At 59.9% G+C, this 24,129-nt stretch overlaps 1 protein-coding gene and 1 pseudogene across 5 annotated transcripts in view; both read left to right on the forward strand.

Annotated features, from left to right (window-relative positions):
- Window positions 1-24,129, forward strand: part of LOC311511978 (leukocyte immunoglobulin-like receptor subfamily A member 2) — an 873,498-nt pseudogene that overhangs the window by 770,554 nt on the left and 78,815 nt on the right. The window lies entirely within an intron of this gene.
- LOC311511612 (uncharacterized protein) lies at window positions 780-23,053 on the forward strand. 4 transcript variants are annotated; one of them, XM_084612331.1, is made up of 13 exons: window positions 780-956; window positions 1,946-2,113; window positions 8,385-8,558; window positions 9,958-10,194; window positions 10,448-10,675; window positions 12,259-12,402; window positions 13,178-13,405; window positions 13,947-14,096; window positions 14,810-15,037; window positions 15,365-15,694; window positions 19,175-19,405; window positions 19,868-20,875; window positions 21,492-23,053. In XM_084612331.1, exons 1-13 carry the CDS (start codon window positions 818-820, stop codon window positions 22,562-22,564), a joined length of 4,338 nt encoding a protein of 1,445 aa, XP_084468457.1. In that variant the 5' UTR covers window positions 780-817; the 3' UTR covers window positions 22,565-23,053. The 4 variants fall into 4 exon arrangements, with proteins under 4 accessions (XP_084468457.1, XP_084468459.1, XP_084468460.1 ...); XM_084612333.1 differs by lacking the exon at window positions 14,810-15,037; XM_084612334.1 differs by lacking the exon at window positions 9,958-10,194.

Consider the following 24,129-nt stretch of genomic DNA (forward strand, 5'->3'; position numbering starts at 1 on the left):
CGCACAACCTCTGGAGACAGGTGGGGCCAAACGTTGCAGGAGCAAAGGGAGTTCTCACCCCACCTTGGTGCTGGGGGGGCTCGGGCTTCAGTTCTGGGGTGGTTGAGTGGCAGGCTCCAGCTGTGGGGCACTGACCCACAGCTCTGGGCTCCGGCCACAAGCACTAGGCCCCGGGTCTCGCCTCGCTCTCTGGCCCCTGGCTGCGTAGCGGTGGGACTCACCCCCCCGCATTGCCCCAGGCCTCTGTTGCCTCCCCCAACCCCCATCGTCCCCACTGTCCCCCCTCCGACCACCCCCATCCACAGCTTAATTTGTCCTGGGGCTTGCTGAAAAATGAATATTAACAAAGATACAAATATCACTTTTCACAGCATTATTTTTACTATTGAGGCCGCAAAAAAACCAAAAAAAAACCCAAACCCCCACCCCACCCCCAAACCCAACAAAACAACCCTCCCCCCCCCAAACCCAACAAAACAACCCTCCCCCCCACCCTACATAAACAAAGGACGAGGATTTGGACGGGTACATGTGCATATTTATTTGTTTTCCCTAAAGTTCAGTATTTTAGGGGAAAGGGTCAGTGCGACCCCCAGCAAGAGAACCCAGGAGTCCTGGCTCCCATCCCCCGCTGCTCGAACCACCGGCCCCCACTCCCCTCCCAGAGCCCGCGAGAGAACCCAGGAGTCCGAGCGCGGGGGCCGGAGGGGGCAGCTCAGGGAGGAGGAGCGAGGGGTGGGGCAAGTGGAAACCGCTTCCTCTTTCAAAAGTCCCGTCGGCCAATGGGAGCGGCCGGGGCTCCCTGCCCCGATTTGGGATGGAACGAGGCGAAATCGGAAGCGCGCGGCCGGTTGGAGGATTCGGAGCTGGGCCCGGGCCAGACGCTGCGGGGATGGACCCCGAGAGGTCGGGCTCTGCGCCCCTGCCCTGCACCCTGCAGCCAGCGAGAGAGCCAGGTACAGGCCGGGTTCTGATCTCAGCCCGCTGGAGTCAATCCGGAGTCACCCCCGACTGCACTGGGGGCAGAGCTGGGGTCTGATCTCAGCCCCCCGGGGTCAATCCGGAGTCACCCCCGACTGCACTGGGGGCAGGGCCGGGTTCTGATCTCAGCCCACGGGGTCAATCTGGAGTCACCCGACTGCACTGGGGGCAGGGCCGGGTTCTGATCTCAGCCCACGGGGTCAATCCGGAGTCACCCCCGACTGCACTGGGGGCAGGGCCGGATTCTGATCTCAGCCCACCCAGGATCAATCCGGAGTCAATCCGGTGCCTGGGGAGTTACACAGATATAGTTTAGGGTTAGTTGCTCTCTCTGGTCTGTTTTTAATGGCTCCTTACATAAAATAATTGTTTAGACTTTTTGGAGTTTAACTGTGTATCCTGGGGTGGGGGCAGGGCTGGGGATCAGGCCTTCTGTGTATTCTGGGTGGGGGGCAGAGCAGGGGGTGGGGATTGGGCCCCTTGTGTATCCCCCCCACTGCCTGAAGATGGGAAGAATCCTGCTGAAACCTTCAGGTTTGTTTCCTAAAAGACTGTCCCAAGATGTGGGAGGTATCGCTAGACCACACCTCCCCTGGCCCCAGCTGGGGATAGAACCCAGGAGTCCTGGCTCCCAGCCTCGCTCTAAGCACTAGATCCCACTCTCTTCCCAGAGCTGGAGATAGAACCCAGGAGTCCTGGCTCCCAGCCTCCCCCACTCCTCTCCCAGAGCCGCCTTGGGGCCAGCTCTGCCTGCCAGGGGAGAGCGCTCCCTGCTGAGCCCCCCAACCCTGCTTCCTCTAGCTCCAGGCCCCTTACTGCCATTCTGGGACATTGGGGTCAGCACTGAGTGCCAAGGGAAATCGGACAAACCCAGGAGTCCTGCGCTCAGCTCGGACCTTTTGCCTTGTTCGGGTGGGGTGGGGTCCTCTCTGGGCTCACAGAGGTTCTTGCTTCTCACATGCAGGCTTCGTGCCCCTTCCCTTCTTCCTCCGGCACGACTCCCCAGTGTCCTGGGACCTCTGCGACCCGGCTGCCGAGAGCCCGGGCTCGTGGGAGAGCAGCTTGCTGTGGGATGGAGGGTCTCTGGTCTTCGCCAATTCTTCCCAGGGGCAGCCGGGGACGCCAGGGGGAGGTAAGGCGGGATTAAACTCTGGACCTTTGGCACCAAGAGCATAGGCCTCTGCCACTGGAGCTGAAGCAGGCCGTCCGGTGGCCGGTAGCAGTAGGAGGCCGTTATCCTGGCAGCAAAAAAGGCACGTGATACATTTGGTCACAGAAAGCACCGTCCACACCAATGACTAAGCTCAACCAGTTTCGAGCTTTAATTTGACCACACTATGACGCTATGTTTCGACTTTAATTACGCATAAAAGGTAAATAAAGCGGATGGAGGAGGGGGGCGTGACGAGGAAGTATCTAGCCTTCGGGCGCAGGTCACTGGTGCTGTTAGTGTTCGATTGATGCCGGTCCGATCAGATGCAAGTCTTGCATTGTTTGAGCCCCCTTTGGTCAAACCCACAGGTTTTATCCCCCGTGTCTTGTGACGCAAGGCAGGCGCAGATCGCTGAAACGGCCATCTCTACCGACGTATTTTAAATATATTTCCATACATGCCAGTGTAAAATTCTTTGAACGGATGCATTTTTCCCTTACGTGACTAAAACGTTGCTTGGTACCTCTTTTATTTACTTCCACGATTACCATTCGTCTTAATGAGTGCTGGGTTTTCATTGCGTTTGTGTGTTTCCCTGCGTCTTACAACGGGTCATGCTGGCTTTTCCTCTTGGCGTTACTCTGTGGCCAGCACGATTCGCGCTCCCTCGTCTGTTTTACGAGGGAGGTATAGGTCTGGCTAGTGAATCACCCATTTGGCTTTTGCCCTGTTATCTCTGCAGCAAAACGACACAAACCAACTTTCTGATTTTTGTTTTTGTTACAAGCTTTGAAAGCTGCGTCGGCAAGACACACCGAAAGCCGAGAAATACCCTTTGGTGTTTTCTTAGAACGCTATGAACGAGAGAAGTTACATTTTTCACATTATTTAATAGACAGTTAGGAGAGTTCACTACACAGATATTTTTAAGTCTCTTTTTTTCCTTCTTTCTCCTTTTCCCCCTTTTTTTTTTTTTTGGGTCTTCCCTGTTTTTTCTCCTCTTCCCCCCCCCCCCCCCCCGAGGCTGTGGTTGGTGGACAAAAAGCTAGAGAACCCCCAGCACGCAGGGCAGCTGGCCAACGAGTTTGTGAACAGTCGGTCAGGGGGTAGCCGGGAGGAGTCCCAAAAGGACAGGCCCCCCACGATGCAGAGAGAGAGTCACCATGGGGCCTCCCAGCGAGGAAATAGGGAGAACCCCCTCCAAAGGGGAACGCCTGGCGTCGGGCCCATCCGACCTGCTCGAGGGGACCAACGTGACCTGAGCTGCTATCACTGGCCAGAGAGGCCACGTATGGACCCAGTGCCCCAGGCTCAGGGACAGACTGAGCAGAGCCAACTTACCCAGGGTTAAGTGGGTAGGGACCCAGCTGGACGAGGGGCAGACGGCTCAGGCAAGCGGGGCTGCCAGCTTACCACCAGCTCGGGAGGGAAGAGTACCCCAGGCCAGCTCCGCCAGAGGGCTGGAGGCTCTGGACTCAGGGTTCTCGGTTTACAGGGTGGGCGCGGGGCTGTCCCTCCGGAGCGAGTGCCTTGTTCCCCTGGAGGTGGATGGGAGGAAGGTCAATGGATACTGGGATATGGGCGCGGAGGTGACGCTGGCCCGGCCCGAGGTGGTGACCCCAGATCGGGTGGTGTCCAACACCTACCTGACCCTGACGGGGGTGGGCGGGACCCCATTTAAGGTGCCCGTGGCAAGGTACACCTGAAATGGGGGGCCAAGGAGGGCCCCAAGGATGTAGGGGTGCACCACCATTTGCCCACTGAGGTTTTGATGGGGGGAGACCTAGAGGACTGGCCAAGCAAGCCCCAGACCGCCCTGGTTGTGACCCATAGCCAGAGCCGGTGAGGGGCACTGCACCCTGACCTCGGGGAGGGTACCACACCGGTGGCGCAGGACCCTACCCTTGTGGGGAGGGAGCGCCGAGGGGCACGGCTCAGAGAGGCTCAGGCCTCAGACCTGGCCAATGAGGGGGATCCGGGCCCCATCCCTTCCCCAGCCGCTGAGTTCCAGGCCGAGTTGAGGAAAGATCCCTCCTTGCAGAAGCTCAGGGACCTGGCCGACCTCAGGGTGGTACGGACCATGAGGAGAGGCTGCCAGGAGAGGTTCCTGTGGGAGAAGGGGTTCCTGTACCGAGAATGGGCTCCCACAAGGGAAGTAGAGTCCTGTGGGATCAGGAGGCAGCTGGTGGTCCCCCAGAAATATCGCCACAAGCTACTGTACCTGGCCCATGACATCCCCCTCGCAGGGCACCAGGGAATCCGGCGCACCCGGCAGAGGTTGCTACAGAACTTTTACTGGCCCGGGGTCTTTACCACGGTCCGACAGTATTGCCGATCCTGTGACCCTTGTCAGAGGGTGGGGAAGGCCCGGGACAAGGGGCAAGCGGCTTTGAGACCTTTGCCCATCATAGAGAAGCCTTTCCAGAAGGTGGCCATGGACATTGTGGGGCTTCTCAGCAAGACGACCCGGTCGGGGAAGAAATACATTCTGGTCGTGGTAGATTTTGCCACCCGCTACCCCGAGGCCGTGCCCTTAGCTTCCACTGAAGCAGACACCGTGGCCGATGCACTCCTGACCATTTTCAGCCGAGTGGGGTTCCCCAAGGAAGCCTTGACAGACCAAGGATCCAACTTCATGTCGGCCCTGCTCCGGTGCTTGTGGGAGAAATGTGGGATCCGGCACAACTGGGCCTCAGCTTGTCACCCCCAGTCCAATGGGCTGGTGGAGAGGTTTAACGGGACGCTAAAGATGATGCTGAAAACCTTTATGAACCAGCACCCGCAGGATTGGGACAAGTAGTTACCGCACCTGCTGTTCGCGTACAGGGAGGTGCCCCAGGAGTCTACCAGATTTTTGCCTTTCAAACTGTTATATGGAAGGAGGGTGAGGGGCCCCCTGGACCTGATGAGAGACGAGTGGGAGGGGAAGGCCACTCCCGATGGAGAGTCAGTGGTGGAGTATGGCCTGATCTTCCGAGAGAGACTGGCTGAACTCATGGGCCTGGCTATGGAGAATCTGGCCAGAGCCCAGAGGAAGCAGAAGGTCTGGTATGACCGCATGGCGCGGGCCCCTGCCTACGCCACTGAGGATCAGGTGATGGTTCTCATCCCAGTGAGAAAGAACAGACTACAGGCCGCCTGGGAGGGCCCTTTCAAGGTCGTCAAGCAGCTCAATGAGGTAAACTATGTGGTGGAGCTGTCGAACCGGGCGCACCACCGCCGGGTGTACCATGTGAATATGATGAAGCCATATTATGCCAGGGGGAATGTGGTGGTGGCCGTGTGTGGACAGTGAGAGGAGCAGGGAGATGACCCTTTAGTAGATCTATTCCCTGGGACCAGAGCTGGTTCCCCCCTGGAAACAATTCCCCACTCGCATCAGCTAACCCCTGACCCGCAAGCTGAGGTCAGGGGGGTGCTGCATCCGTCCCGACAGCTGTTTTCCAACCAGCCTGGATGCACTAATCTGACTGTCCACCTGGTGCAGACACGGTCGCACCCACCGATAAGATGCTCCCCCTTCCGAGTCACAGGGAAAACTGCTCAGGACCTGGAAAGAGAGGTCCGGGACATGCTGGCTTTGGGGGTGATCCAGCCATCTGCCAGCCCTTGGGCCTCACCCGTGGTGCTGGTCCCCAAAAAGGACGGGTCGGTCCGGTTCTGTGTGGACTATCGGAAGCTCAATGCCATCACTGTATCTGATGCCTACCCCATGCCCAGGCCTGACGAGCTCCTAGACAAGCTGGGAGGAGCTCGATACCTTACCACCACGGACCTTACAAAGTGCTACTGGCAAGTGCCGCTTGATGCAGATGCCTGGCTGAAATCAGCCTTTATCACCCCTCTGGGGCTCTATGAATTCCTGACCCTGCCTTTCGGCCTCAAGGGAGCGCCAGCCACCTTCCAGCGCCTGGTGGACCAGCTACTGAGGGGGATGGAGAGTTTTGCCGTGGCGTATATTGATGATATCTGTGTCTTTAGCCAGACCTGGGAGGACCACGTGTCCTAGGTTAGACAAGTGCTGGACCGACTCCAGGGGGCTGGGCTGACTGTAAAAGCGGAGAAGTGCAAGGTGGGGATGGCTGAAGTATCTTACCTGGGCCATCAGGTGGGGAGCGGCCGCCTAAAGCCGGAACCAGACAATGTGGAGGTGATCAGAGTTTGGCCCGCTCCCCCACACCAAAAAGCAGGTCCAAGCCTTTATTGGGATGGCAGGATACTACCGAAGATTTGTGCCTCACTTTAGCGCCATGGCCACCCCCATCACTGAGCTATGCAAGAAGGGGAAGCCAGACAAGGTGATCTGGACCGAGCAGTGCCAGGAGGCTTTCCGGGCGCTGAAGGAGGCTCTGGTCAGTGGCCCAGTTCTGGCAAACCCAGACTTTGACAAGCCCTTTGTGGTGTTCACTGATGCCTCAGACACGGGACTGAGGGTGGTGTTAATGCAGGAGGATGAAAAGGGGGAGAGACACCCCATCGTGTACCTGAGCAAGAAGTTGCTACCCCGGGAGCAACACTACGCGGCCATCGAGAAGGAGTGCCTGGCCATGGTGTGGGCCCTCAAGAAACCAGAGCCCTATCTCTTCGGGCGACACTTCACCGTCTACACCGACCACTCTCCTCTGACCTGGCTGCACCAGATGAAAGGAGCCAACGCCAAACTCCTGAGATGGAGCCTGCTCCTGCAGGATTACGACATGGACGTGGTCCGCGTGAAGGGAAGTGCCAACCTGATAGCGGACGGGCTGTCCCGGAGAGGGGGCCCCGAACTTCCCCAGGTCACTGGTCAGAGTGACCCCGCTCAGTTCATTCTCGAAGGGGGGGAGAGATGTGACGCAGCAGGGAGGGGGGAGTGTTGACCTGGGGATGGGAGACCTGAGAGCCTGTCACCTGAGCCGGGGGGGGGGGGGGGGGGGGGGAGGGGGAGGTGACACCTCTGCCCAGGAATGTGAACAGAGGCTGCAGGAGGGAGCCTGCTGGGGGTTTAGTTTTCAGTTTGAGGCTGGGTGGAGGAACGCAGGGAACTCCAGGGCTGGGGTCTAAGCTCCCTGCTCCCCCAGAAGGACTCGACTGAGGGGTCCTGGGTGTACCCACAAGCTCTGTTTTGGACTGTGTTCCTGTTGTCCAATAAACCTTCTGTTTTACTGGCTGGCTGAGAGTCTCAGTGAATCCCAGGAAGAGGGGTGCAGGGCCTGGACTCCCCCACACTCCATGACAGGCTGCCCACCTGGATCCCGGGGTTCCATGCTTGATGTCAAGGATAAATCCGGGTGACGTCTGGGGCGGGGGTCGCCGTGGTTGCCTGCCCTGGGGAATTGTGGGGAGCTGGGATCCTGTGTGTCGCTGTGTCTCGGCCTGGGCCGGATCAGACACAGAGGCTGAGCTCCCCACCCAGCTCCCCTCTAGGGAGGCAGATGGTGTCCCAGTGCATGCTGGGAAATTCTGGCCAACTGCACATTAGCCTTGTCCGTATCCTACTGCCCAGCCATGTCTGGCCAATGGCCTGTCCGTATTCTACCACCCAGCTGTCTCTGCCCCTGGGCATGCTGGGAAAACCTGGCCAATGGCCTGTCCATACCCTACCGCCCAGCCGTCACTGTCATGGAAGATTTGGACAGAAATGACTGGTTTGGGTCTTCTCTTGGAGAAAAGTAACTCGTTCTCATTTTTTACCAAAATGACTTTTTTTTGTTTTCTGAATAGCAGCCGTGTTAGTCGGTATCCGCAAAAAGGACAGGAGGACTTGTGGCACCTTATGCTTGTGCTCAAATAAATTGGTTAGTCTCTAAGGTGCCACAAGTCCTCCTTTTCTTTTTGCGAATACAGACTGACACGGCTGTTACTCTGAAACCTCTTTTTTGTTGTTGTTTCCCTTCTCTTCTATCTTCCTCCTTCCTTATGTTTCTTTCTGGGGGACCACCAGCTGCCTCCTGATCCCACAGGACTCTACTTCCCTTGTGGGAGCCCATTCTCGGTACAGGAACCCCTTCTCCCACAGGAACCTCTCCTGGCAGCCTCTCCTCATGGTCCGTCCCACCCTGAGGTCGGCCAGGTCCCTGAGCTTCTGCAAGGAGGGATCTTTCCTCAACTCGGCCTGGAACTCAGCGGCTGGGGAAGGGATGGGGCCCGGATTCCCCTCATTGGCCGGGTCTGAGGCCTGAGCCTCTCTGAGCCGTGCCCCTCGGCGCTCCCTCCCCACAAGGGTAGCGAGGTTAATTCCCTCGGTAATTCCCTCCTCTTCTTTTTCCAGCTTTTTCCCCCACTCCACCACCTCTGGATCCTGCTGGTTTTCCATTGCCTGAGCTCTGGACTGGGCCCCATATGGACGCCCCTCCTGCCGCAGCCCCCGATCCCACTCTGCCCCCCGTGGCTGCTGCCTGCCTAGATCCCACAGACGGACCCCCGACATCCAAGACAAATCCAGGTGAGGCTCTGGGAGAAGGGCGGTGCTGCCCGCCTTGGAGGATCCTGGGTAGTCAGGATCGTGCATGTCGTGAGTTGCCGGTTCTCGGTCCAGTTGGAACAGGCTGAGCAGAGAGGCTGAGGGCTGGACTGGATCCAGAGGCTGCTCCCTCCATGCCCCTCCCTAAGGAGGCAGGCGCTGCCCCAGTGCATGCTGGGAAAACCTGGTCAGTGGCCTGTCCGTACCCTACTGCCCAGCCCTCACTGCCCCGGTGCATGCTGGGAAAACCTGGTCAATGGCCTGTCTGTATCCTGCTGCCCAGTATCTCTCATGGCATCTCTGTCTTGCCAGACATTGCGGGCCTCCTGCTGCTACTCTGCAGCACCCTGGACTCCTACCCCAATGGCCTGCAGGTCTTCAGCCTGAGGAAGGCCATGTGGCTGAGGCATGGGGTGAACCTGGAGTCATTCAACCAGCAACAGGGATATCTGGGCACCCTGGACTATCTGACCAAGCTGCGTGGGATCAGGCTGCAAGGGCTGGAGAGAGGGGACAAGTGTCTCGTTAAGCTTCAGACAGATGAGGAGAGAAGGATGGGGTCCATGCGTCAGGGCTGAACTAGTCTTGGTTAAGGATGAGGGCAGGTTATCCCACTGCTCACACCAATGGGCATCCTGCACCTTCCTCTGAGGCTCACTAGAGTGTATGACCTTGGGCTTTCTCTGACACTTTTCGGGCTTAACTGAGGTGTCCTGGGTGAATTGCTACCACCTGGTGGGAGCAGGAGGGACTCTTGTCTGTGATGTAGTTAGATCGACACGGTGTCAGTGTAGACGCTGGGTTGCTTACGTCATGTTACCGGCTTTCAGGAGCCGTCCCACAGAGCCCCACGCCGACGGTACAATGGATGCAAGCGCTCCTGGTGGGGACACGCACCACCAACACATAACCGCAGTAGCTGTGTGCCAACAGAATTTTGTCATGGAGACGTGGCCCTAGAATCAAACCAAATTGAAGTTTATTTAATGGAGCTTGAGACCGATTCAGAGAAGGGTTTGCAAACATAAAGTTGCAGGGAAAAGTAAAACATAACCCATCATCTTCAGCTTCCAGTTTATTAACAAGTTCCTTCCCTGTCTACTGAGGTATTTCTCACCCAAAGGTTGGTCCATACAACGCTTGTCCAGCCTGGAGAGCTGGGATTTCATGAGGCACTCGCGCTGCCAAAATATCTCCTCCGTAACGATACCATCTTGTGCCCATTTGAAACTCTACAGTGCATCAGTGTAGACACTAGGGCCAATGTCCATACACTGTCTCTCTGGGTGGTGGTCTCCAAGGGCACAGGTTTGGGGTCTCGTGGGCTGGAGGGGCTCCCTTTCCTGTTGTTCAGCCCTGCTGTCTCCCTCCCTCTATGCAGACTTGGGTGAAGTCTTGGCCTACGTCTCTCACACCCTAAGCTGCCACCGCAAGGGTATGAGGGTGAAACCGTTGATGAAGAGGCTGCTGAAGGAGCATGGGGTGGACCTGTTGGCATTCAGCCAGGACGGGGGGTACCAGGGAGTCGTGTCCTTCCTGCAGGAGGTGCCGGGTATCGAACTCTGGAACCCCGAGAAGGGAGAGAAGTGTCGTGTCCTGAGCTGTACCTTTAAGAAGAGTGAGTGAGGAGATGGTTTCTTGTAGGGCTGCCCCAGCCCGGCCCCCTTCTTGAGCGGGGAGAGAGCCCGTGGCCAATGGCACACTGGCCTTGCTGCACCCTGCTGTGTCTGCCCAGTGCATGCTGGGGAAATCCGGCCAATGGCTTCTGTGCAGCCAACTTTGTCTGCCCCAGAGCAGGCTGGGAAAACATGGCCAATGGCCTGTCTGTATTGTGCTGCCCAGTATCTCTCATGGTGTCTCTCTCTTGCCAGACATTGCAGACCCTCTGCCACTACTCTGCAGCACCCTGGGCTCCTACCCCAATGGCCTGCGGGTCTTCAGCCTGCGGAAGGCCATGTGGCAAAGGCACGGGGTGAACTTGGAGGAGTTCAGCCAGCAACAGGGATATCTGAACACCCTGGACTATCTGACCAGACTGCGTGGGATCAGGCTGCAGGGGCTGGAGAGAGGGGAAAAGTGTCTTGTCCAGCTTCAGAAGGGTGAGGAGAGAGGGATGGGGTCCAGGTGTCAGGGCTTAACTGGTCTTGCATAGGATGAGGGCAGGTTATCCTACTGCTAACACCAATGGGCATCCTGCACCTTCCTCTGAGGCCCAACGGACTATATGGCCCTTTGGGCTCCCTCCCCCATGAGATTTCATCTCCCATGATGCACTGTGCTGCTGCCATCATGCACTGCCTTCCCCCACCAAGACTAGAAGCCATGGTGCATTGTGGGAGATGTAGTCCGACCAGGAACCCTGGGCTGTAGAGGAGAATGGGCGCCACGAGGCATCTGAACTACAACTCCCATGAGGCACCGTGGTGACTTTTCTAAATTGAGGTAGCTCACTGAAAACTTGAAATTTTCTAGGGACAATCTGGACCTTTTTGCCTCATGTTTACTTGACAGGAGTGACTCTCTTCCTCCCCCTTTTTTTTGGGGGGGGGACAAAAATGACTTTTTTCCTCACTCTTTTTTTTTTGACGTCTGCCATTTTTTCTCTGATTTTTGACAAAAGCGAGGTTTTTCCTTCCATATTTTTTTGACAAAAATGACATTTTTCCATCTGTTTTCTTGACAAAAGTGACTTTTTTACCTCATGGTGTTTGGCAAAAGCGATTTCCCCACCCCGCTCTGCTTTTTTGAGAAAAGCTGCTCCTTTTTTCTCAGTTTGGCTTAATGAAAATGACCCCCCGCCCCTTCAAGTTTTTTGACACGTGCAATGGTTTTCTCTCAGATTATTAACAAAAGAAATGTTTTCCCGCAGCGTTTTTGGAGAAAAATGGCTCCTTTCTTCTTCCACTTTCTTCCCAAACGGCGACTTTTAGTTCCCTCGGGCCTGGTCTACCCGTAAAACGTCGGTGGACGGAGCAATGACCTGCGGGGGTGTGAACAAGCCGCGCTCCGGAGCCCCGCAGCCTCGCCGCCCTGGCCCCGGTGTAGACTCGGCCAGGCGGAGACTGAATGTGCCCGTGGCCGCGGTTCCCATTATTCGGGGAGTGGAGGTCCTCCCGCAAACCCCCGTTCTGGGGCTGTAACTGGTGCGGCAGGGGTACAGCGCCACAGACGCGGCCCCATGGCTGGGCTGCTCGGGCGCCCGTAGTGTAGACGTGGCCTCAGGGGTTTTCGGACAAACTCGAGTGGTTTTTTTTTTTCACTCCGGTGTTTGATGAAAGCCTCCGTTCCCTGCAGTTTTCTTCACCCAAGGGACTCTGTTCGCGCTTCTTGGGGGCACAAAAATGTCTTTTTCTTTTTCCTTTTTTCTGTTTCTTTTGACCAAAAAAGTGGCAGGAAAGGAGGACGGCACAGCTGGGCCTGTGCCCAGTATGAGGGATAGCCGTGCCCGGTGGGGGGAGCTGAGGGAGGGGGCCATGCCCGGTGGGGGGAGCTGGGGGAGGGGGATGTGCTTGGTGGGGGGAGCGGGGAGGGGAGGGGACGTGCCCGGTGGGGGGGAGCTGGGGGAGGGGAAGGCGTCTTGTCCGGTGGGGATAGCTTTGGGGAGAGGGGGACGTGTGGGGGCCGGCTGTACTTGTCTTTTCACGCCCACTGTGGTGGTCTTGTTTCTTCTCCCCTCCTTTAGGTGCCGCTGTGAAGCCCCCTGCCCCCCAGCCCCCCCCTGCTCCCCCATCGGCCCGGCACAGCAGCAGCCCCCCGCCCGAAGCCCCTGCCCCCCACTCGCGGTCTGCCGACCAGGGGCCGACGGGAGCCCCGGGGGAGACGCCCGGTGAGCAGCTTAGCCGGCTTCTCAGCAAGGCCGCTGCGTGTGGGGCGCGAGCCTGGGCGGGGAGACCTCAGCCCAAGCCAGGCCCCCCAACGCCACCCCTGCATCACCCTGCAGCCTGAACTCCCCTCTGCTCCTCCAGGGAAGGGCTCTGTGGGGCTTGGCGCCTGGGCTCTTTCCTTTGCCCATCTCGGGGGGCACGTTGGGGCAGGGCACGTTTGGGGGGAGATTGTGGGGGGGGGTGGCTGTGTTGGTGGGGGCTAGGTGTGTGGCATCATTGCCATTTGTGGGAGGCATCTTCGGGGGGGCTGTCGGGTTTATGTTGGTGGGGGGGTGGGGATGGAGGGAGCAGGTTGGTGGGATGGGGGGTTGTGGGGGAGATGGGGATGGAGGGAGGAGGTTGGAGGGGTGGGGGGATGTGCAGGGGGCTGGGGATGGAGGGAGCAGGTTGGTGCCATGGGGGGGCTTTGGGGGGGAGCTGGGAATGGGGGGGGCTGTGGATGGAGGGAGCCCGTGGCAGGGGTACAGGGATTGGCTGGGGGGACATACTGGCAGCGAACTGTGAGGAACGGGGGGCAGCCTGTGGGGTGCTCTCCTGGGCCCTGCCCCTGCTCTGGGGATGCCCAAGGACTCAGGCCCGTGGGGTTGCCAAACTGCCCCTCACCCCCAGCGCCGGGTCTGCACCCACAGGGTGCCCCATGGCAGGGGGGCTCTCAGCTGGCGCGGGCTCTCACAACCCCCTCTTCCTTCCTCCCCCCCCGCCCCGGTCTGGTTGCAGGCTTGGCCGAGGTCTTGGCCTGTGTGCGGGATGTGCTGGGCCGCTTCCCGCTGGGGCTGAAGGTGGGCAAGCTGAAGGAGGCGCTGCGGAGCGAGCGCGGGCTGGACCTGGAGGAGCTGAGCCGTCAGCGGGGCTGCGGGGACGCCCTGCACCTGCTCCGGGCTCTGCCCCACCTGTGGCTGGGGGACCCGGGCAAGGGCGACGCCTGCCTGGCCCGGCTGAGCACGGGTAGGGGGGCAAGCGGCCGGAGGGGTGGGGGGCAGTTGGGCCGTGGAAGGTGGGGGAGGACGTGTCTATGGGGGAGCCCTGCTCCGTGGGAGAGGGGGCAGGGCATGGCTGGGCCTGTGCCCAGGGAGTGGGGGTTCCTGGGGTGTGGGGAGGCTGCTCCTGGTGTGGGAGGCATGGGTGGGCCTGTGCCCAGGGAGTGGGGGTTCCTGGGGTGTGGGGAGGCTGCTCCTGGTGTGGGAGGCATGGGTGGGCCTGTGCCCAGGGAGTGGGGGTTCCTGGGGTGTGGGGAGGCATGAGTGGGCCTGCTGCAGGGCAGGGGGCCATGCCCAGTGGGGGGAACTCGCGGGGGGGGAGAGAAATGTGGCCGGTGGCAAGAGGAGGGGGAGGGGGATGTGCTTGGTGGGGGGAGCGGGGAGGGGACATGCCCAGTGGGGGGAGCTGGGGGTGGGGATAGCTTTGGGGGGAGCCGGCGTGTGGGGGCCGGCTGTACTTGTCTTTTCACTCCCACTGAGGTGATCTTGTTTCTTCTCCCCTTCTTTAGGTGCCACTGTGAAGCCCCCTGCCCCACAGCCCCCCCCAGACCCTGCTGCCCCATTGGCCCGGCACGGCAGCAGCCCCCCGCCCGATGCCCCTGCACCCCCCTTGCAGCCTGCCGACGGGGAGCCCAGGGGAGCCCCGGGGGAGATGCCCGGTGAGCAGCTTAGCCGGCTTCTCAGCAAGGCCGCTGCGTGTGGGGCATGGGCTTGGGTGGGGAAGCCTCAGCCCAAGCCAGGGACCCCCAATGCCACCCCTGCATCGCCCCAGAGCCTGAGCTCCTGTCTGCCACCCCGGGGAAGGGCTCTGTGGGGCTCAGCGGTTGGTCTCTTTCTCCAGGGTGGTCCAATAAAAGAGATCCCCTTGCCCATCTCGGGGAGGCTATGGGGCAGGGCACATTGGAGGGAGATTGTTTTGTGGGAGTGTTTGGGGCTTTGTTGGTTGGGCCAGATGTGTGGGTACCATGGGCATTTGTGGGAGGCATCTTGGGGGGGACTGTCGGGGGGGATCATTTTGGTGGGTGGAGGGGCTGTAAAGGGGGCTGGGGATAGAGGGAGCAGGTTGGTGGGGTGGGGAGTTTGGGGGGATGGAAATGGAGGGAGCCCATGGCAGGGGTACAGGGGTTGACTGGGGGGACACAGTGGCAGTGGAGTGTGAGGAGGGGGACCAGCCTGTGGGGTGCTCTCCTGGGTCCTGCCCCTGCTCTGGGCATGCCCGAGGACTCAGGCCTGTGGGGCTGCTGAACGGCTCCTCACCCCCAGCGCCGGGTCTGCACCCACAGGCTGCCCCATGGCGGGGGGGCTCTCAGCTGGCGCGGGCTCTCACAACCTCCTCCCCCCCCACCCCGCTCCCCCTCCGGTCTGGTTGCAGACTTGGCCGAGGTCTTGGCCTGTGTGCGGGATGTGCTGGGCCGCTTCCCGCTGGGGCTGAAGGTGGGCAAGCTGAAGGAGGCGCTGCGGAGCGTGCGCGGGCTGGACCTGGAGGAGCTGAGCCGTCAGCGGGGCTGCGGGGACGCCCTGCACCTGCTCCGGGCTCTGCCCCACCTGTGGCTGGGGGACCTGGGCAAGGGTGATGCCTGCCTGGCCCGGCTGAGCGCCGGTAGGGGGGCAAGCGGCCGGGGGGGGGGGGGCAGCTAGGCCTATAGCGGGAGATGCAGCTGGGGCCATGCACAGTGTGGAAGGTCGGGGAGGACACAGCTGTGGGGGGCTGTATTCTGTGGGGGGCGGGCAGCGCGTGGCTGGGCATGTGCCCGGAGGCTGGGGGTTGCAAGGCACAATTGAGGTTATGGGCTGTGAGGAGGCCATGCCTGGCAGGGGGAGGCATGGGTGGGCCTGCCCCGGGGTGGGGGGCCCTGTGCCTCACATGGGGGCCTCATGCTCTCACTCCATATAGGGGCTGTGTTATTTCTTTTCCCCTCCTCATCAGATGCTGCTGTTAATGCCCCTGCCCCCTCCCGGCCTGCTGAGGCGGGGGGGCTGGGCGCTGCAGGCCCAGCAAGGCAGAGGCGGGGCCAGCGGTGGGTGGCAAAGCCCAGTGCAATGGAGGCGTTGATCCGGGGCGCCCTGGCCCCCTGCCCCTTTGGTATGCGGGTGAAGAGCCTGAAGAAGCTGCTGGCGGGGAAGTATGGAGCCAAGCTGGAGGCCTTCAGCCAGGCCAGAGGCTACGGGGACGTGGTCTCCTTCCTGGGGGACGTCCCGGGACTCACGCTCCGGGACCCAGAGAGGGGCAACAACTGCATCGTGCAGCTCCAGAGAGGTAGGGAGTGCGGCCCGCAGCCAGGCTCACCAAAATGAATCCCCCGACAGTCCCCCCAAGATGCCCCCCACAAATGCCCATGGCACCCACACAAAATGTGATGCCAACCTGGGACCCTGACTTACTCCACTCTGCCCTGTTGTTACCTGCACGCATTAGGGCACCCCACCTTTTCCCAGGCCGTAAGGCTCCAGGTGAAAAGCATCTACCCGTATCCAATCCGTAGGGCTCCGGGTGTAACTAACCGGGTCAATTTAAGTACCCACACCCTTTTCCAATACGTAGGGCTCCGGGTGTAACTATTTCTGCAGGTGAAAGAGCTTTACCCAGTAATATCCTACGTAACCTCTATTAACAATCGCCAAAACCAGACGGCACACGCTACTCATACAGTGCTCACCACTCCCAATACGACAGAGGAACTTTTCTTGATGGCTGGTCTGGATCAGGCCCATCGGGGGGGCTCCAGTTTCTGCCCGGTGTCATTGGCAGAGCGTTGAGGTCTGGCAGCTCTGATCTCTGGGGCTGTGTCCTGGAGTTGGTTCCCAAAGAACTTCCTTTTGGACCCCAGTTTATACAGTGAAACTCGAGCCCTGCTTAGCTATATCTTAACCAATCGTTATACTGAAATCTATCTAACCAATCCTAACATAGTCTAACCAAATTCTCTAACCAATCCTACCCCACCACTTTAATTAATTTACACCCAGCAAAATTAATTATGTAGCAGAGAGAAACAATCAGAGAACCAGACAGACCACACAGACAAACAATAGGGAAGTGGGGACCATAATGACAGAACAATAACGAAATGAGGAGTTCACAACCACAGCTATTGAGAAGTGATTTCTTGCCAGACAAGACGCTGTCAAACTCCGTTTTCTTTAACCATCTCAAGATCTGTTTCTTTATCTGGCGACAGTGGGGGCCATTAGGCCGGGGTCTCCGTCTTAGCAGCCTGGTATGACATTGTTTGAATGTCCTGTAGATGGAAACTGAGGATTTGACTTCCTGCTTCTCAGCTAATGGCTGCTGCTCGGCTGCTCTTTTAATCTGGCGGCAGACGAAGGCCTTCTCCTTACACTCTCACCCCTTCACCTGTCCCCAAGACGACCCCTGGCAGGCCAGGGGTGTGGCTGGCATGTTAGGGTTCCGGGTGGCCAGTGAGGGCCCCATTCTGCCCTCTCCAGGGTCCCCGCATCCCCACGCAGCTTCCTGACCCGGGGAAGCAGCTGCCGGCATCCCCCCAGAGCAAGGGGTGGCCGTCAGCTGGGAGGCCGGGGAGCGGGACCCAGAACCTGCTGCTGTGCCGGAGAGAGGTAAGGTGATCAAATGTGGAAAATCAGGAGATTTTTTTGGGGGGGGAGGGTAAAGCCCCTAATATTGGGATGTCTGGGCACCTTAGAGAGAAGTGAGGGGGCTGTGCTGGGTTGGGGCGGGGAGGAGTAGCCCAAAGGGCTGCGTTGCCTTTGTTATATTCACCTGCAACCTACAGGCCTGTATCCATAGAGAAATGGCCCCACACTTGCCCTTCGGTTTTGGGGACCTCGGACTCTAAACCGCCGTGGCAGGAACAGGGAAGTGGTAACCACAAAACCCGTTGGACCCGGGGTGCGCTGATGAGTTAAAATGCTATCAGCCCTGTCCCTCCCCTTGCCAGATTTCACAGGCAAGGTCTGATTTCACGGTCCGTGACACGTTCTTCATGGCCATGAATTTGGTAGGGCCCTACCTATTGGATAAGTACACCCGATGAAAAGGGTGAGGAAGTTCGATTTTGGCCCAGAAGGCCGAGTACTCGAATGAATCATAGACCTGGAAGGGATCTCGAGAGGGCATCTTGTCCAGTCCCCTGCACGCATGGCAGGACTAAGGATTATCTAGACCATCCCTGACAGGGGTTTGTCCGACCTGCTCTTAAAAATCCCCAGTGATGAAGATTCCACAACCTCCCTGGGCAACTTATTCCAGTGTTTAGGAAAAACTTCCTGTCAGTGGTTAATGTCCAGCCTAACCCCCACTTGCTGCAATTTAAGCCCATTGCTTCTGGTCCTATCCTCAGAGGTTAACGAGAATTTTCTCCCTCCTTCTTGTAACAACCTTTTATGGACTTGAAAACTGTTATCACGTCCCCTCTGACTTCTCTTCTCCAGACTAAACAAACCCGTGTTTTTTTCAATCTTCTCTCGTAGCTCATGTTTTCTAGACCTTTCATCATTTTTGTTGCTCTTCTTTGGACTTTGTCCAGTTCGTCCACATCTTTCCTGAAATGTGGCGCCCAGAACTGGACACCATGCTCCAGTTGAGGCCGAATCAGCGCGGAGCAGAGCGGAAGAATCACTTCTCGTGTCTTGCTTACGACACTCCCGCTAATACAGCCCAGAAAGATGTTCGCTTTTTTTGCAACAATGTGACACTGTTGACTTGTATTTAGCTTGTGATCCATTCTGACCCCCAGACCCCTTCCCGCAGTACTCCTTCCTAGGCCGTCATTTCCCATTCTGTATGTGTGCAACTGATTGCTCCTCCTAAGTGGAGCACTTTGCATTTGTCCTTATTGAATTTCATCCTGTTTACTTCAGACCATTTCTCCTGTTTGTCCAGATCATTTTGAATTTTAATCCTGTCCCCCAAAGCACTCACAACCCCTCGAAGGGTTATTCATGATAGTGCTCGGGCCCTGTAATAGGGCCAACCACCATGTGGAGGGGGCTAGCTAGCCGTCTCTTGGGCCTTCAGCTCTGATGTTATCTGCTGTCCTTCTTGAGCGTTGAGGAACCTGGACCATCAGAGCTTTGTCTCTGCTCTCCATGCCCTTGAGGAGGGGTGTGAGCATGCAGATCTAGGAGTATGATACTCCAGGTATCCCCAATAGTGTATTGTTCCTATCTCGTTATGAGCTTTTCTGGCTTTATTACCGATCTTAATCAAAATCGCCATGGCTTTGCTTTTCCCCTGGTGCGAGTGTCCTTGCCAGACACTCCGAGGTTCCCGCCACGGTATCAAACTCCGTGGTATTAGCCTGGTTCTGGGACAAGAACCTTATTCCTGCCGGATCAACTGGCCATCGGTAAAAGTATTGTTAACGTTGAATAGGATCGGGCGACGCTCCCCACATGGGTGTGTATGGTGGGACAAACCGATCACCCCAGATCCCAGGGATTGGGGTTGGAGAGGGGGTGCAGATCCGAATGGGCCAGAATCCAAGGAATAGCCATCGGCCAGTGAGAGGGTGTGTAGGGGCTGCCCCCTAGTGGAGGGTAGGGGAATTGTAGCCTGTGTGCTGGAAGCAGTGGGGTGTAGCTGGTTTCCCCCTCCTACCCTAGGACATGAGAAACTCGGATTCATCCCTTCCTGGTTCCCTGGAGCCAGCCAGTCCCTGCCCTTGCGCTGGATGGGAGCTGGCGCCCCCTAGAGGGGAAAAAGCCCCATTCCCCATCCCTGACCCTGGCGCTCTTTCTTCTCTCGTCCTCTGTGCAGGCGAGACTGAGGTCCTGATGCTGCTCAAGGGCCTGCTATGCCCATACCAGTCTGGCCTGCGGCTGCAGGAGGTGCAGGAGGTGCTGCTGGAGAGACACGGGCTGGATCTGAAGCGGTTTGTCAGCTCCCAGGGCGAGGAGGACGTGCTGGGATTCCTGCAGAGGCGCCTGCCCACACTGCAGCACAGGCAGGCGGAGAAGGGGGAGAATTGTATCGTCTGGCTGGGGACAGGTACGACGGGATGGTGGAGGGGACGGGACAAGGAGCTGGGAACAGAACCCAGGAGTCCTGGCTCCCCGCCCCGCCCCTCCCCTCCCTGCTCAAACCACTAGGCCCCCACTCCCCTCCCGGAGCCAGGGAGAGAACCCAGGAGTCCTGGCTCCCCCTGGACCAGCAGTCAGAACTCCATTCCACAGGCCAGAGCCCCGCCCCTAGCTGTCCATGGGGCCATCAGGGGTAGCTGAGACCTGGATTCCTTATTGTCTGTCTCCCCGGCTGTGGGGCAGGCTGCGGGGCTCCCCACACCCACCCATGGCGTATACCTGCCTTTGCTCCAGTGCATTGTGGGAAAAGTCCAGGCAGGTCCGGAGCGGGATGCAGGCAGAGCGGTAGCTGCCGTGCATGCTGGGGGATGCCATGTGCCTGTTACCCACCCTGACCTGATGGCACTTTTCCACCCCCCCACCCCCCCAGGGCAGAAGAAAGGCTCTGGATCTTTGCCCCCTGACAGTGTCCGCCCTCTGCCCGGCTCCAAGAGGTGCCTCCTCCCAACGAATGCTGCAGTGCACCCGGCCCCACCTGCCACCGACTGCCTCAACCCTCGGCTGCCCAGTGCTACCACCAACCGGCCTTTGCTTCCCAGCCTGCCCTCGGGCCGGGAGCCCTTCCGCGCCCCTGCTGTCCTGGGCAAGCTGGGAAAATCCCCAAGGGCCAACGCCCGCCTCCCAGCCTGGTTACTGAGCCCACCCCGGCCCACTGGCGCCTGCTCAGGCCTGAGAGCAGAGGAGGGGACCCAGAAGTCCGGGGCCAGGCCTGCCAGCGCCCCCTTGGCCCTGCGAGCAGAGGAGGGGACCCAGGAGTCCGGGGCCAGGCCTGCCAGCGCCCCCTTGGCCCTGCGAGCAGAGGAGGGGACCCAGGAGTCCGGGGCCAGGCCTGCCAGCGCCCCCTTGGCCCTGCGAGCAGAGGAGGGGACCCAGGAGTCCGGGGCCAGGCCTGCCAGCGCCCCCTTGGCCCTGCGAGCAGAGGAGGGGACCCAGGAGTCCGGGGCCAGGCCTGCCAGCGCCCCCTTGGCCCTGCGAGCAGAGGAGGGGACCCAGGAGTCCGGGGCCAGGCCTGCCAGCGCCCCCTTGGCCCTGCGAGCAGAGAAGGGGACCCAGGAGTCCAAGGCCAGGCCTGCCAGCGCCCCCTTGGCCCTGCGAGCAGAGGAGGGGACCCAGGAGTCTGGGGCCCAGCCCCCTGAGGACCTGAGGGAGCTGAAGCAGAAGGTGGGGGCCATCCTTGCCGGGCACCCCGGGGGCATGTCCCTCTTCCAGTTCCGTGCCGCATACAGCGCTGCCCACCAGCACCCGCTGCCCCTGGGCCGCACGGCCTCCACCAAGCAGCGGCTGGCGCAGATGCCCGACGTGGTGCGGATGCAGGGCTGCGGGGTGCAGATGCTGCTGCTGCCAGTGGACCCCAACGGACCCCCCGGGGGAGAGCCTGGTACGTAACGGGGGGGCAGCTGCCTTGCATGGTGCGGGGGGGATATTGAGGGGCTGGGCTGGGTCCCCCACAAGGGGTGTGTGATTGCGGGGGGAGTCAGGCTGGGCCACTCTGTCATTTTGTGACTGGCTCGGCCAGTCCTCCTCCTTCTCAGCTCTCCCTGTGGCGGGACATCTCCCACAATGCCCTGCTGGTGCCGCTCGCTGTGTGGCCCACCCCAGAGCAGCCCAGACCTTCCCAGAATGCACTGGGGCATAATGCACAGCAGGGCGGGACGTTTCCCAGCATGCATTGCTGGTGCTGCGTTGCATCCCACTGTCTGAGGCACGCTGGGCATTTCCCAGAATGCACTGGGCAGGCAGCGCATCGATGGCGGGGCAGGACTCTGTCCCCCCCCTGCTGGTTGGTCCAGCTCAGAGGATAAAAGCCTCCAACCGCTGCCGGTTGAGGGAGCTCCCCTGCCAGCCCAAGCACCGTCTAGCGCTGAGCTTGGCAGGCCCAAACCCTGCGGGCAGGGGCAGGGATGTGGTTCAGCCTTGGAGGTGGCACTGGGTCAGACCCGCTGGGTTGGCTCTGCTCCACTGTCAGTGGGATTTAACTGGGTTTGTTTTTCAAGGTCTTGCCCTGTGGATCCCGCAAGAAGCTGCTGCCCTGGCTGGGGACCCCGACGACCCATCTGACCCCCGTCCTGCCCCTGCTGTTTCTGATCCAGCTGGGGACTCCCATGTTCCTGCCAAGCCCTGTTCCACTCTGGCCAAGATCCCCCCAGCTCCCACCCTGACTGGGGACCCCAACACTCCAACTGAGCCCCCTCCCCTGCCTGCAGCTCCCACCCTGACTGGGGACCCCGACACCCCAGCTAAGCCCCTTCCCACCCTGGCCGAGATCCCTCCGGTCCTCACAGCTCCTGACCGAGCTGGGGACCCCAAAGTCCCAGTCAAGCCCCCTCCCACCTTCATGGATCCAAGACCGGGGCCGAGCTCCCAGGCCCTTCAGCGCCCAGAAGCCGCCAGACCTGAAGCCAGCTGGGAGTTACCCAACTTGGTGCCCAGTGCCCCCGTGGTTCTCCCAGCATCGGGGCCGGGCAGCAGCTCGTGGTTCAAGGTTGGGGCAGAGTCTCCCCCCGCCCCGGGTGATCCCGGTGCTGCTGCTCGGCCGGTCGTGTACCCTCCTCCCCAGGAGGTCCCCCCGGCCCCTACTGCAGGCCCAGAGCCGCCTTCCCTGTGCCCAGAGGCACTGGGGCCATCCCAGGCCCGGCTCAAGCGGGTCCAACTGGTGCCTCCCTTCCAAGACCACCCCTGGGCTGGGGATGCCCCTCGGGCACAGCCGGTCCTTAAAGCCCTGGGTCAGAACCAGGGCACGTCAGCAGCTGTGAGATCCCCTGTGGGCCCGATCCCTGCAGATCCATCCACGGGCCAGGCCATCTCCCCTGCTAAGCAGCTCCCAGTGGTGGCCCCGGATCCCCTCCCACCTCCAGATGCCAGTGTCTTAGCGACCCCCGAGCAGGGCTGGCCAGAGACTGGGCCAGGTGGAGATGTTGGCTCTCCTGTTGACCCCTTGCGGCGCTGCAGTCCGACACAGCTGGTCCCCTCTGCAGGGAGGACCCGGCCGGGCCCGTGGGGCGAGATCCCCTCCGCCCCACTGGCCCACTCGCCGCCACGCAACACTGACACCTGCATTATCCTGTAGCCACCACTGGCAACTCAGGCTGGCGACTCTGGGGTGGAGCAGGTCGGCCTGCGGCCAACTCAGCACAGTGCCTGCAGGAGAGGTCGGGAAATGAACCCCTGTGATTTCCCCAGTAGGGGACACTGGGGCATTTCTCCCCCCAGGACTTGATTGGGGAGTGACGATCTCTTTAGTGGGCTTGAAAACGTGGGCTCACAACTTTAAAGAAGTGGCCACTGACTATTTTGGCGGTGGAGGTGGCTTAACTTCAGGACTCCTAACTCTAGACCCACCCTGAGACCACCCCCGCGCCCCTCCCCCCCCCAGCTCCACCGAATCGCGAGTGCTCGGTGGTTCTGGAAACCAGTCGTGGCTTTTCAACCGCACGTTGCCCCAAACCGGTGGCCACTTCCTGAAAGCGGTGGCCAGCCACCGACGTCTCAGGGAAACCGCCCGTGGTCCCGCGTGCAGCATTTACATTTTATCCATTAAATTTTCTAAGAAGCGGCAGCCAAAGCTCCCGTGTGGTTTGGTTTCGCCGGCGTCTCTTGAAGTGGCTGGGGCCTGTAACTCTTCGCTTGCCACGGCTTAGCCCGGCCTCCGCCTTTGTTCCAGCGTCCGAATTACTTCCGCAGTGCCAGCGGGTGAGCGCAGGGGCGTTGTTTTGCCGCTCTGTGCCTTGGTTTCCCCAAGCTGCAGGATGGGATTAATGATCGTGACCGGCTGGGTAAGATGTACAGATTGTTCTGACGTGTGCTGATGAAAAGCCCTTCCCAAGCTGGATGGGTGGGGGTGAGGGGTGTTTCCAAAATCTCCAATGCACGGGGGTGGGGGGAGACCTTGCAAAATCTCACACAATGCACTGGAGGGACAGTGTGAAGGGGAACCAATTGTCCATCCCCTTCGCTCCCCCCCCGACCCCCCCCCGCCAGGGGCCCTGCCCAAGACTGAGTATCCAGGCCCCAGCCCCCCCCCCCCATCCACTGTCCCCAAAGACAGTGTCTGGCCCCCTCCAAGACAGTTCACCACTCCCAACACAGAAATATTGGTGTTTACGGCCCCCCATCCCTGGGGCATCTGTCCCATGCCCCCCAGCCCCTTTTCTCCCCCCCTCTTTTTTTCCTAGGGCCCCCCATATTTCCATTGCACAACACCCCCCTCCCCCTCTGAGCATCTCAGCATCCTTCCCCCAAATCTACCCCCCCACCCATGGGCTCAGCTTGATTTAGCCACAGGGTACTCCAGGCCCTGCCTATTGCACATGTAGGGGGGGAGCCAAACGGGGGGGGGGGTTTGAGCTGCTCCCTAGCCTCCCCCATGGGTGTTTGAGGGGGCTGGGGAGGGACTCATCTAGCTGCCCACCCCCAAGTTCCACTTTGGCAGAGATTCCCCCCCAGCTCCCCCAAGAGTCAGAGCTGGGGGGGGGGGGCTTTTCCTACCAACCATCTCTGCTAAGCCAGGGCAGCTCTGGCTGGGGGGAGGAGTCTGAAGATGGGGGGGGAAGGGGAGGCAGTGCCCCCCCTCCCCCGTGGTCATGGGACAGGTTCAGGAGCTGGAAGTCTGAGGGGGGCAGCTGGGCTGCGGGG

The sequence above is a fragment of the Lepidochelys olivacea genome, assembly GCF_965140295.1.
Source record: "Lepidochelys olivacea isolate rLepOli2 genome assembly, chromosome: 23".
In the NCBI taxonomy this organism is placed as follows: domain Eukaryota; kingdom Metazoa; phylum Chordata; order Testudines; family Cheloniidae; genus Lepidochelys; species Lepidochelys olivacea.

Excerpts from the sequence above, each read along its gene's own strand:
- LOC311511612 (XM_084612331.1), top strand. The coding sequence starts at position 818 with ATGGAACGAGGCGAAATCGGAAGCGCGCGGCCGGTTGGAGGATTCGGA. Across the intron at positions 8,559-9,957 it reads GACATCCAAGACAAATCCAG|ACTTGGGTGAAGTCTTGGCC; the intron begins GTGAGGCTCTGG and ends CCCTCTATGCAG. Across the intron at positions 19,406-19,867 it reads TATCGTCTGGCTGGGGACAG|GGCAGAAGAAAGGCTCTGGA; the intron begins GTACGACGGGAT and ends CCACCCCCCCAG.